General features: G+C 41.0%; 2 protein-coding genes across 2 annotated transcripts in view; both read left to right on the forward strand.

Annotated features, from left to right (window-relative positions):
* LOC141768878 (poly [ADP-ribose] polymerase tankyrase-1-like) overlaps positions 1 to 13,170 on the forward strand; it is a 106,722-nt gene that overhangs the window by 76,401 nt on the left and 17,151 nt on the right. The gene's annotated exons all lie outside the window — the stretch shown is intronic.
* On the forward strand, positions 2,078 to 10,128 carry LOC141768877 (creatine kinase U-type, mitochondrial-like). Its single transcript, XM_074637343.1, has 10 exons — positions 2,078 to 2,234; positions 4,894 to 5,061; positions 5,157 to 5,355; positions 5,439 to 5,534; positions 5,641 to 5,862; positions 5,969 to 6,054; positions 7,654 to 7,777; positions 7,951 to 8,085; positions 8,190 to 8,315; positions 9,832 to 10,128. Exons 2-10 carry the CDS (start codon positions 4,916 to 4,918, stop codon positions 9,946 to 9,948), a joined length of 1,251 nt encoding a protein of 416 aa, XP_074493444.1. The 5' UTR covers positions 2,078 to 2,234; positions 4,894 to 4,915; the 3' UTR covers positions 9,949 to 10,128.

Consider the following 13,170-nt stretch of genomic DNA (forward strand, 5'->3'; position numbering starts at 1 on the left):
GACTTTTTTTTTCAACATACTATACGATTTTTCTTACAACATTATTTATTATTAATTTTTTTTCGACATACTGTAGTTGGGCTTTTTTTCGACATACTAAACCATGACTTTTTTCTGACTTTTTTTTGACAAGCATCATAAACCACCAAACAGAATACAGTAAGTTATAATTTCAGTTTTTTAAGTGAACGCTGGCTGATTCGCCATCATTTTAGGCTGTGAGGTCTGAAGGTTGGCAAACATGTTTACAAACATTCACCTGCTGAACCTTTTGAATAAAAGAAAATCCTTGTGGGTTGAGGAGTGATGACCTCTGACCCCTGCGGTGGGTAACATCACAGAAGGCCTACTCATAAAATGCACTGACTTCACTGATACCGGATCTCCCTCCAAACTAAATTGAAAAGCTGACAACCCCTCTATATGATTTGATCAATTGATCATCAGATTGATTTGTTGACTATGTAATGTCACAGGATTGACAAATTCCATAGGTTGTGTAGGCCACGTAATGTAGTCAACAATGAACAACAGCTATGAAACTGGACATTAGCTTGATAATGTTGTAGAATGTGAGGTTATTAGTAGTCTACTCTGAAACGGTGAACAAATATTTGGTAACATGAGGTGAGAACCTCTGCTGGAAAGGCCCACAAAGGCGATTTCCACATATAATTAATTAGGCTTTTAAGTCACTTTTTGTACCTTTGTGTCTTTTGAGAGCTAGATCATAGAGCTTTGTGAACTTATTTCACTGCTTAATAATTGTGTAATAATCTTATTCAAATAAACTATAGTAGCCTTCTATCGTCCTTTCTATGTATTTGGCTAGAACTGGACTCCAGTCTGGCGCATGAAACAGGCTTCTGGTCCTATGGTACACTCTACTGAGTGAAAACGGAACTACATCACATTAACTATATTACAGCAATGCATTATAATTTAGCTATATACTCCTACAGATTACATAGTAAAAGCAACATATACTTGCAATAATGACACGTGGGGGTGCAGAATGAACGGTTATTCTCTTTTTATCTCTCTCTGGATAGGCTACAGCCTTCCTAGAAGAGTGCAAGGGATTAAGTGGAATTGTCAGGTGTGTCTCGCCAGGAGGAGCCACATAGTGCTTCACACATGCAGACATAACAAAAAAAAAAAACCAGGGTGTGAGAGAAAAGTGTCAATTATGTGAGAGTTCTGTATAACATCTGTAGAGACCCTCCTGTTCACACATATTTTTTGATAAAAAGACATTCATGTGTTAATGAAAGGAACAAAACAAAAAATATATATATTTATATAGCTATGTATGTATCTATTTATGTATTTATTTAGCCTATTTATCTTCTGCAGTTACCCTGATTATACCCTTTTATAGAATGACCAATCTATCTTCTTGGTTTTATTTTGACATGTTTGCCCCTACTTCCGGGTCACCTGTCTGCTGTTCTTCATTCTTCAATTCAAAATTTTGTTTAGTTTAGTTTAAAGCGAAAAAACAATGGTATTTCTGTTTTTTAATTTTTTAATTACAAATGAATTACAGATTATCCAGTGATACCGAGACCGCATCTAAATGTAGCGATACAATGCATAAGTAATGATGAATATGTAGTCTAAAAAGTTGAATACAATTTTTTTCCTTTACAGTATAAACATTAGGCTACACTCCCCAAGTTTGTGTACTATTGTGCCTCCTTGGGAAACTTTTGCTTTTGTCCTCCATATCAGGACTGAAACTGGACTTTACACTCAGTAATACAAAACACAGTTAAACAGAGTTATGCATGTTTTGGGTGCCTTGCTTTTGAGTCACAAAACTAAATAATAGAGTTAAACCTCCAGCTGAAGTGTCTCAGAGCACCCAAACATATAAACCAGGTCATCATTTCATGAGTGTCATCTGTATTGTAAAGAAGAGCACGTGAAATAAAATGATGAAAGCCTATTGTGAGTTTGTTTGCATGTACTGTATGTGTGTGTGTGTGTGAGCATGCATGTGTGTGAGTGCATGCATGCGTGAAGACGTAGGCAGACATGCTGACTGACAGTAGAAAGAGGATTTTCTGTCTGTTGCCCAGCGAGAGGCTAATCCCGAGCCAGCGTTCCCATCTCTCTGATCCCATCTCTGTTCTTCAGTCTGCTCTCACTCTGCAGAACGAGCCTCTCCGGACTGAGTTACAGGAAACACTCTGGCCCTTTGCTTCCTCCACTCCTCAGAAAAACCTCAGGTGAGTGATGGACTCCCCCTCTTCATCTCTCTGCTCTTTCTCTTATACAGCTCTGTCTGTGTTTCCTGCCTCCTTATGCACACATGCTTCCCTTGGAGAAGTAAAGTAATTGTTAACAGGCTGCCTTTCAAACATGATCCACTTGTGCTTTTGATCAAACTAAGGGCCTTCCTCTGAAATATTCTGAAAGAAGACAATACATATATATTGTTGTGTGAGTATGCATAAAGAGCTAATTAGGATTTAATGTATTTTGAATGTTTTTAATCATCTATAATAGCAGTTTCATAGCATGTACGCACACGTATAGAGACTTCTTCTCTAATCTTCATCAGCTGTCTCAGCCTTTTGTTTGTACTTGCTCTACTTACTAACTTACAGCACATTGTATAGCCTACATAGCAGCCTCTTGCATTGGCGCCTCTTAATCTGCTCGTTATTAACAGCGACCAGCCACCTGTCTGCAACTGCTCCCTTTTAATTTGTCCGTTGTTCTAAACTCTCCAGCAGCGTCTCCTACGTCTATGACTTAACGTTCATCTTACACTTAACATGTCTTTCCCCATTTCAGAAAGGTCAAAGGGTACAGGTGGCTCTCTTCATTACTTTCCCTCTTCAATTCATCTTCTAAAGTCTCGGATGAGAATCCCTCTAATCCTTCCTTTTCCACTCTCTTTCTCACCCTTTAACCCCTCCTCCTGACCTTATTGTGACACATCTTGTACTGCCCCTCCTACTATCTTCCTATACATCTAACGTGTCTGTATTTTTTACACAGTTCCTTTCAAAGTCAATTTCTCCTCTCTTCCTTTCTCTCTCTCTCTCCCATTCGTTCCTGTATTTTCTTTGACTCCTCCTCACCACTTGCCTACTCTCAGTCTCTATCTTCCTGCTTGTCTTGTGTGAACTCAGTTGACCGACCCAGAAAGGACCATATGACGTCCTGGGCTGATGCCAACTCTAAACTGGCTCTTCAGCTTATCCTCACTGACTGCTACTATCAATACTGTGTTAGGGTGTGTGTGTGTGACAGGTGGCTTTGACCCATAAGTTAAGACAGATATAGAATTTGCATTTGTATTAAAGGCAATGTGCAAAAATACAGCAGCGTCTCATAGAAGTGCTGTAATATTCGTTTATATTGCAGTTTATCATGCTATATCTATACCTGCTGACAGGTGTTAGAATGGGCCATGACATGTTATATTAATATGGCAGTATATCTCTCTCAGTATCCAATCACAAATCATCTGATCACCTGAGCCGGTGGCTCACCCAAAGCGACCAATCAGAAGGCTTCTGTCTGCTTCTAGAATAATCTCATCCCACAGACTGCAGCCGTATCTGTTACTCAAGCATGTGATAGGTTAATGCAATTACCTGTGGAGATGTGTGTTAATACATCTTAATATAAACTCAAGATGATTGTTGAACTGTATGACAAACAGTTGGAAAGGTATTATTCCTCACAAACTTTATCACTTTAAAGCTGAAGTACGCGAGATTGGAGCAAATATGATTAAAAAAAGTTATTTTTATAAAACGGATGCTATATCCTGACAGTAGTGCATGAGACAGGTAATCTGAAAAAAATCATGTGCCTCTGTGTCCTCCGGTGCTCCTAACGGCATCTGCAAGATTTCACAGACCGGAGAAAAACAAGCAGTCAGAGCTGATCTGAAGTCTGCTGTCCATCTGCTGTCTATGAGAGCCGGCTGTCAATCAGTCACGAAATCCGACCAAACGGTTAAACTAGGCAGCGCTGATCAAATATGAATCAATATTATGTTACGTTAATGCCTATTTCTCGACTCAGATGTTTTCAGAATCATCTTGTAGTGCACGGTTTAGCTGTAAAACAAGAAGGTTTGTGACACGGTTTTGTGAAATCTCTTGAAGGAACGCCAAATTCTGGGCACAGCCAATAGGAACGAGGTTTTTTAAAGCCTGAAAACAGAGCCAAGAGGACGTGCAGAAGTCTAGTTTTCTCTCAGAACACTTGAATTACAATATGCTGAAAGGTTATTATGGAATTTTTGCCCAATGATGCCAAAAATATACTGCCTACTGCCACTTTAACACTTAAAGTCCTATTTTAATGTGTTTCCTTTTGAGTACCGTGGTCACAGAGCAAAAAAAATACAAAAGCAAAATATAATTCAAGTGCTGCAGCAATGTCAGTAGTCATTTAAATACAAAAGCCACAACCACTGCTACCTCCAGACATGTAGTTATCACAGTAATCCCCCCAAAAAGGTTAATTGTAAATGCTTGGATTACTACAATTTTACACATTCTACAGATTGTTGACTATCTGCTCTCTTCTGTGCCTGTGAGCTGTCTGGTTTAAAAACATGATTCCCAATTATCAGCTTCTTCTGAATGCCATCTGTGACATTCAAGCAGGATGTTGCAGTACAGCTCAGGCTTGTAGCTCACTATGCTACCAAGTAGAACAAATAAACATACATAACCTGGCATTTAGACCTAAATGAGACTATAACCAACTATTACCACAAGCAGCATGGATATTTACACTGCAGTGGTAAAGTCAGTTATAGTACTTTCCCACAAGATATAACCTGGAAATGATATATTTTAAAATAAAAAACACATATTTGAAGTTGATTTTAATTCAGCTTCTCTGACCTTTCACCAGGTAATCACTTGACCACGTTACCATGGCGAGCTCTTTCACCCGTATGATGTCCGGCCGTAACACGGCAGTGATTTTGGCCAGCATAGGAGCTGGAACACTGTGTTCTGGATACCTTCTCAGTGACAACATTGCTGCTGCTGATGAGAGGAGGAGGCTCTATCCACCCAGGTACATGCATGTGTCTGTGAGTGTGAGGTGTTTCAGTAATGCTCTACTTTAGTGAAGCTTCTTTAACTAACTTAGTTGTTGATAACTTTCTACAGCGCTGATTTCCCTGACCTGAGGAAGCACAACAACTGCATGGCAGCAGCCCTGACTCCAACCATTTATGGGCACCTGAGGGACAAGAAAACCCCCAACGACTGGACGCTGGACCAATGCATCCAGACCGGCGTGGACAACCCTGGACACCCCTTCATCAAGACTGTGGGCATGGTAGCTGGAGATGAGGAGAGCTATGAGGTTGGAATTTATGTTTGCAGTGACTTGTTGTGTCTTTAATTATAAAATGAGGGGGAAACTGATTGTTTGATTTATCCCATCAGGTGTTTGCTGAGCTCTTTGACCCTGTTATCAAGGATAGACACAATGGCTACGACCCTCGCACGATGAAGCACCCCACTGACCTGGATGCTTCCAAGGTTACACCCCCATTTCTCTTAACTCTTCTGTTGTCTGCATCACATGGTCTCGTTCATCCATCATTTCCAGTTTCCACTCAGTGACCAGATACTTTCTCCTCATCAGATCAACTCAGGAATGTTTGATGAGCGCTACGTGCTGTCCTCTCGTGTCCGTACCGGTCGTAGCATCCGTGGACTGAGTCTCCCCCCTGCATGCTCACGCTCTGAGCGCCGTGAGGTGGAGCGTGTGGTTGTGACAGCTCTGTCTGGCCTGAAGGGAGACTTGAATGGTCGCTACTACAGCCTGAGAGATATGTCAGACAGAGAACAGCAACTGCTTATTGATGTTAGTGCACAATCACACACACTGAGAGACAAGGTTCTGTATTTTTTTTTGCCATCTAATGCCCCCCCCCCCTCCCGATTCCTCTGTCCCTTTACTGGCCAATCAGGATCACCTCCTGTTTGATAAACCTGTGTCACCTCTGCTCACGGCAGCTGGGATGGCCAGAGATTGGCCTGATGCTCGTGGGATCTGGTAAGACTAGGAGAAACTCAGTCTAGAAGAAATACTGCTGTTTTTGTAGCTTACCTCAGTCTAGTTTGCTTAGGGTGCCTAGAAACGTAGTTTTTGAAGAGATGTGCCTCAGATTTGCAGAAGAACTGTGCGCAGTCTTTCAATCATCGCCATCACTAGTGGCTGGTTTGTTCTGGGGAAAGCTGCAGAGACATAAACACAAATAAGACAACTGTTAAAGGGACTATTTGTAACTTTCAGAAATGCTTCTTAACAGCGACACCTGTGGCCGTGAAATCAACGAAAGTCAGCGTCGGGCTCGCGCTTGCTCGCTCTCAATATACCTGAACGAGCATTACTCAAAACAGTGAGGCGACACACGTCAGCTAAAACCACAATATCACTCTATATTTCAGCTGCTTGGCAGTAATGTTAGCTGACCAGACGAAGGTCTCTCCATGAACATGATTTAGATCTGATCCTAGTGTTGGCTTTTCCTGCCTAAGTGCAGGCTGAAGCAGCGGCGCTCTGCAGCATGTCTCCCTGCTCTCTCCTCCCGCAGCCGGAGAGAGCAGAGGAGACACCGGCACCCGGTCGGTAACGAGAGGGTAACGTTACTAGCTAAGGAGCTCCGTCACTTCACAAGACACGGGAAACCTCTGTTGGTGTGGAGGAGCTGCAGCATTTTTTTTTCTGCACAAACGTCCACTGTGCATTCACTAGATATTCTCAGAGCTAAACTAACTCTTCTGCAGTGAGCAGTGAGCGCGCATTCACGTCTAGAGGTGGAGCGAGCTGAGAACGCGCGCGCTCTCTGAGCGAAGGCAGGCAGGCAGAGTTGGAGAGGCAGCGGCCACACGCGAACGCGCATATGTGAGCGCGCATGTGTGACGACCCGCTACATTTATGCGCGTACAAAGTTACAAATAGTCCCTTTAATCTGTGACCATCTTCATCCCATAACTTCTTGTAGCAGTGTCTTATTTGATGACATTTACTATATTTTGGATACACAGACATCAGACACCATTAAGCACCACCACCACCACCACCACCGTATAGTAGGCTACAGGACCAATATGACTGGAGAGAAGTGGATTATACAGTAGAATTAGATTACACTGTTTTTCTATAAAATTATGCAAGGACAGATTATTTAGTCCCCATAGCTGCGAGGCTTAAAATCACCAGAAAACAACAAGCAGATTCAGATTCACTCACTTAAAACATAGCATTCCAAAACTTGCACTTGCAGCTCCTCCAGACCCAAACTAATAGGTTATTATATTTACTATTTTAATGCATTAATTTATCCTTTACATGCTTTTCAAACAGCAATTCTGCACTGGTCAAATTCCACTCTCCTCTGCAAATTCAAAATATCTTTTCTCATGCATCTCTTTTTCCTTTACCTCCATGACTTCAGGGTATTTTCTTTTTTGATAAAGTAGTTGTTGCTCCGACCCCCACCTCCCCACCTGTGCCGACTGGCCTGATACTGCAGGCATGTTCTCTGCTGAATGATTCGATTGTATCAGCAGATCAGTACTAACACGGATATCAAAACTATCAAAACCAGCTTTGAATTGGAGTTTAATTCTGCCTTCCTGGTCGTCTCAGGCACAACAACGAGAAGAACTTCTTAATCTGGATCAACGAGGAGGACCACACAAGGATCATATCCATGGAGAAAGGCGGAAACATGAAGAGAGTGTTTGAAAGGTTCTGTAGAGGTCTTAAACAGGTATGTCTGTCTCTATGTCTTCTTGCACAACCATGGCCCAGTGAAAATAACACTTCAGAAATCAAGAAACAGGGCCCAATCTGCTTTGCCTGAAGAGTATTTTATCTCCAGTCTGTTGTACTTATATTTTAAATGTGTGTCCCAAAAAATTAGTCTTTTCTTCTAACTTTTAGGTGGAGCATCTAATTCATGAGAGAGGCTGGGAGTTCATGTGGAATGACCGTCTGGGCTACGTCCTCACCTGCCCCTCTAACCTCGGCACTGGGCTCAGGGCCGGTGTGCATATCCGCCTGCCCATCCTCAGCAGGGTAATGCAAGAAACAGTTCAACTTAAATGACACATATTTCCCTCCCTTATTTTAGTTCTCATGTCTGAAAAAATGATTTAATGTGTGTGATGTTTATGATCTAGGACCCTCGCTTCAAAAAGATGCTGGATAATCTGAGGCTACAGAAGAGAGGCACGGGAGGTGTCGACACGGCTTCTACCGGAGACACCGTCGACATCTCTAACCTCGACCGTCTGGGCAAGTCAGAGGTAAACACTCGAAGAGGAAGGCAGCAGCTCAAGTAAAAGTAGAAATGAGCAGTAGGCAAAGAGAACCAGACAGAGGACAGCAGACATCCCAACAGGTGTAGGCTGCCAATAAGAGCACCCAAAGCTGTTCTTTAATCTGTAATCCAGGCAGGGATATGCCAGTTGAGGTTAGAAGACCTCTGTCTTCTGAGTTTAGCCTTTCCTGCTGCACTTCCTCACTGGCTGTGATGATGGCCTCCAACAGGCACTACCAATCAAAGTGTTAAAGGTCGTAGAGAGTTAAGGTCGTGGTTGTGGTTAGAGTCTGTCAATTACGTTCAAGCAGAGGAAGTCCTGCCTGAAAGACTAAACTCAAGGGGCAAAATTCCCCTGGAGCTGGTGGGGTGGGGGATGATATGGGCATCACGTAGTCTAGTTAGTGAGCAACACACAACTGAGAATCACCAAGAACTTGAATTTAACGGTGCAGTGTGTTGGATCTGACGACAACTAGCGGTGAGTTTGCAGATTGCAACCGACTTCTCTAGTGTGCCTAGTGTGCAGGAGAACTACGGTGGCCGACGCGAAAACGTTAAAACGCGAACGGCCCAATCTAGAGCCAGTGTTTGGTTTGTCCGTTCTGGGCTACTGTAGAAACATGGTGGCCGGCTCTGTGAAAAGAACCCGCTCCATATGTAGATATGAACGGCTCATTCTAAGGTAACAAAAACACAACGATTCTTATTTTCAGGTGATTATACACTAAAGATAACATACTATTAATATCATATTCCATTTCTGCCCCCTCAATGTTACACACTGTTCATTTAAAGACAGCTCATGAACAGACAAAGGTTACTGTTTCTCAACTACCTGCCATGTAATGGAAGGAGTGCTAGTGTACAAGTATTCAGGTACAACTAATGGTATTTTACTGATAGTACATAGAAGCATATGTACTTTTGTAAAACTCTTTAAAATACGAGAGCACAAAGTTCAAACAGTTCAAAAAAACTAAAAATATACCAAATGAAATGTAAGTGTTTCTTTTTTCTTTCCTGACTGCATTCTGTGAATAGTTTATCAACGGTCTACTTTAGATGTCCAAAAACACACGTAAAACGTTCCCGCACACTGCTATCTTGTTTTATTCTACGTGGTCATGACAGCATTTCCCTCGGGTGTCACTTTTGATATCCACTCATGAATGTGCAGTATTTTGTGGCTGTAACTGCAAATGTAGTGAAGTTACTTGTAAGTGAAAGGTTACATAAGCAAAAAGTACAAAAGCTGGATTTAAAAATATGCTCAATTCATTTAAACCCATACAGTTGATTTCACTTGTTTGCTTATGTAGTTCTTTTAAAACTAAATGAAATCCTGCAGACTCTTGAGCCTCAGTGATACATTGTTGGCTAAATATCAGGGCCCTAGTAGATCATTTGCATGGATACAAATTCAAATGTATGCTGAACCTGTGTAACAACTATATACATCGATCATGTGATTTCTGACTGTAGTTATCATGCTTCCACAGGTCGAGCTGGTACAATTAGTGGTTGATGGCGTGAACTACCTAATTGAATGTGAGAAGAGGCTGGAGAGGGGGCAGGACATCAAGATCCCCCCCCCCATCCAACAGTTCAGGAAGTGAACGTCACCTCAGCTGGGAATCCTGGAATAGAGCAGGCGCTCCAACCGCTGGTCTTAAAACTGTTGGTCTTACAAGATATTCACGGCATGTATAGCACTGTACTGACTTACATGCACAATAAATGAATTACATGTACACAAATTCTAAACACAATAAACTCTCTTAACGAACTGAGTTGTATTATTGGCACGTGTTTTACAATTCTGTTCATGTTACAGCATCCTTGGTCGAAAACAACTAACAGTTTGAGGCCAAATTCGCCAATATTTCATTAAAAAAAATGAAGATGCCAGGAAAGTCCAAAACAATTGATTCATATTTGTGTTCAATTTTTTTTTTTCCTTTAATCATCTCAGGTCCCCCTAGATTAATATTGTGATCCTTTGGAGGGGGCCCAACCCTTAGGTTGAGGACCACTGGGCTAAAGGACTAACACCACTGCTTGTCTATCAAATCCAACCAAGTCACATTTGTTTACCTCAAAAGCACTCGGAAGTGTGACGTACAAAATGTTATTAGTTTAGAAAATCTCAGCTATCATAAAAGCATAAACTAATGAAAAACAAGATTATAGAAAAAACAGAGATACTAGGTTAAACACAAGAAAGAAAGTGTGTCTCAAGTGCACACAAAGCATAGTGCATACTCACACCTCCCACTGCTCTGTAGTTCCTTCTCTCCCTCAGACAGACATGTTGTTGTTAGGCCATGGACGACTGCCCAACTTAATAAGATGGAGCTATATTGGACAATGTCTCGACCTTTGCAACTCTGTACTTAAGTGCTCAACCCTGCTTGTCCTGACTCACAAAGAAGACTATACCACTGTTACTGCAGCATGTAGCTCCATATTCTTCTATGAAAAAGAAAAAAATAGCATTGGGAATAAAAATAAATCATAAAAAAATGCTCAAAGGATGGATTACTCCTCAGCAGCCGGTGTTAACCTGACATTCAGACCTCACCTGCCTCCTATATTCAAGGCCTTTAATCCAGGGGTAAAAAGGCCAAGCTCATTACCAACAGACACCAGCCAGACCAAACAGAGGTGACTGGTTAACACTGCAGTTACTTTCATCTTATTTTGTTTTGGTAAGAAGAAGTGGGGATTATACTTTATAAATAAAGGCATCCTGCCATGAGAAATTAGTGTTTTAATTATTTGGGTGAATGGCCCTTTTAAATCCCGCTGCTCAGAGAGTCTGTGAGTCGCTCTTCCTTTTCTGGCAGCAGATTAATGACGTAGATCTATTAATGCTATTAGAGATCTACAGTAAAGAGCTCCGAAACTGTGTGTGTGTATGAGTGTGTGTTGGTAAAGAATTAGTGCTGTAATTATTACAACCCGAATGAGGCTGGGATTTATCTGATGGACGCCAAAATTGGATTTTCTGAGCAGGGTTAGTGAATAGTCAGATGGTATTTCACACAGAACCAATAGTGTTAAACAGGGATTTTCAACCAATTAGAGTGTATCATCAGCATATATACAGTACTTCTAGTAGGCCTACAAGAGACCATTTCTATAGCTATGATATGAATATTCTGCCAAGGTCATTTTGGCTGTGTAAACATTGATTAGTTACACATTGACATCTCCAGGTGTGGCAGCTTCGGTCTCAGCTTCACCACAGATGGCTCGAGTGTTTCTTGGTAAATGCTTTGCACAAACACAGGACACAGATGTAGTTTCAACTCAAATTAAGCAAACTCATATTGACAGCGGAATGCTTTTGAAAAATAAATTGATGATGAATTGGTGGGACTGTAGAGGCTATAAAACACACAAGGAAGTGGATAATGTTCATTTCACATCAGAGGTCCGACAAGTTTTCAATTCTGTGTTCCCATTTGATCAAAGACTCAAAATGAGGCTGTGTGCATCTTTGGCGTTTATCTGTATGATGCTGTCAGGAGGTAAGTAATGTAAAGATAAGTAAAGATGAGCGATCAGCACAGAAATGAATGGAGACATTTTGTTATTTTTGCCAGCCATTGTGAACATTTTGCCTTCTCCTTTGCCTGCAGTGTGTGGGTTAAAGTGTTTCACCTGCTGGAGCGCAAACCCCGGCACCTGCACTCAGGTATGGAACTGTCCTGAACATTATGACCGCTGTGGCACCACCATTGGTAAGTTGAATTTACCACATGTGGCTTTGATATTATGTTATTATTATTGAATTATATTATTCTATATGGTGTTATTTGTTGAGTCTGAACTGTAATTCAATGACACTTATCACATATTTTATCTTGCTTAATGGAACTGTTCTTGTCTTTCTGTTTTGCAGTGGCTGAAAATATGATCACCAAAGAATGCATGAGAAATGATGTGTGCAATAACGTGTATTCCGTGGGTGTCAGATGTTGCTCTGATGACCTGTGTAATGGAGCGAAACTAGCTGGAGTCTTTGTCCCTCTCCTTCTAGCACCCATAGCCATCATTACACTCTTCATTTGAAGCTTAACGTCCTAATTTTTACATCTTCATGCTGTAAAAATCTGTGGCGGTGCTTTGAGTGTTCAGACATGGAGAAAACATCCTGTTAATCAAAGATCTTGTGAGGCAAAAACATTTGGAGCCCTTGATGGAAGACATTGAAATCTAAAATCATGGTGGACTATTATGAGGAATTTGCTTTTTGCACTGTAAATCTTGAATTATTCTGATGGTTACCTGTATAGTATAATTTCCTCTTATTTTTACTTATTTCCACATTTAACGGACACTGTATATTTTTGAAATATTTGTATGTATAGAACAAATTGTACCAAATAAACGGGTGTTACAAGATAAATATGGATTTCTTTGAAAATACTGATGAAAACTTTTGCTCATATTCAAACAACAGTTTTCCTTTCAGACTGCATACTGCCAGAGTCTTTTTTTTTGCTTGTTTTAAAAAAATATAAAATCCTACAAAACCAACCAACAAAGCATAACTAGCTCGCTTATCTATACAAACTGCATTATAGAGGATGTTTGGAATGTACTTCAATTGTATCCCATGCATCATCATGTGTGTGGTTAATGAAACTAGTCAGTAGAGGGCAGTATAGGAGAAATCAACGGTGGCACACAAACTCTTAAGAAAGGTGAGATTATCAGCAAGTAAAATATGTATCGTTAGCTGCTTATTTTTGGCAATTTGTTAGATAAAATATTTTATTTATGAGTCTGTGTGAATATACTTTTTAGTCCCCTACATTTGTCTGACAGCT

This window comes from Sebastes fasciatus, chromosome 6 (genome assembly GCF_043250625.1).
Source record: "Sebastes fasciatus isolate fSebFas1 chromosome 6, fSebFas1.pri, whole genome shotgun sequence".
NCBI lineage: Eukaryota > Metazoa > Chordata > Actinopteri > Perciformes > Sebastidae > Sebastes > Sebastes fasciatus.

What these genes read in the sequence shown, in the direction of transcription:
- LOC141768877 (XM_074637343.1), top strand. Translation starts at nt 4,916, where the DNA reads ATGGCGAGCTCTTTCACCCGTATGATGTCCGGCCGTAACACGGCAGTG. An exon ending in AGGAGGCTCTATCCACCCAG is followed by an intron (nt 5,062 to 5,156) that starts GTACATGCATGT and finishes AACTTTCTACAG; the next exon opens with CGCTGATTTCCCTGACCTGA. An exon ending in ACCGTCTGGGCAAGTCAGAG is followed by an intron (nt 8,316 to 9,831) that starts GTAAACACTCGA and finishes ATGCTTCCACAG; the next exon opens with GTCGAGCTGGTACAATTAGT.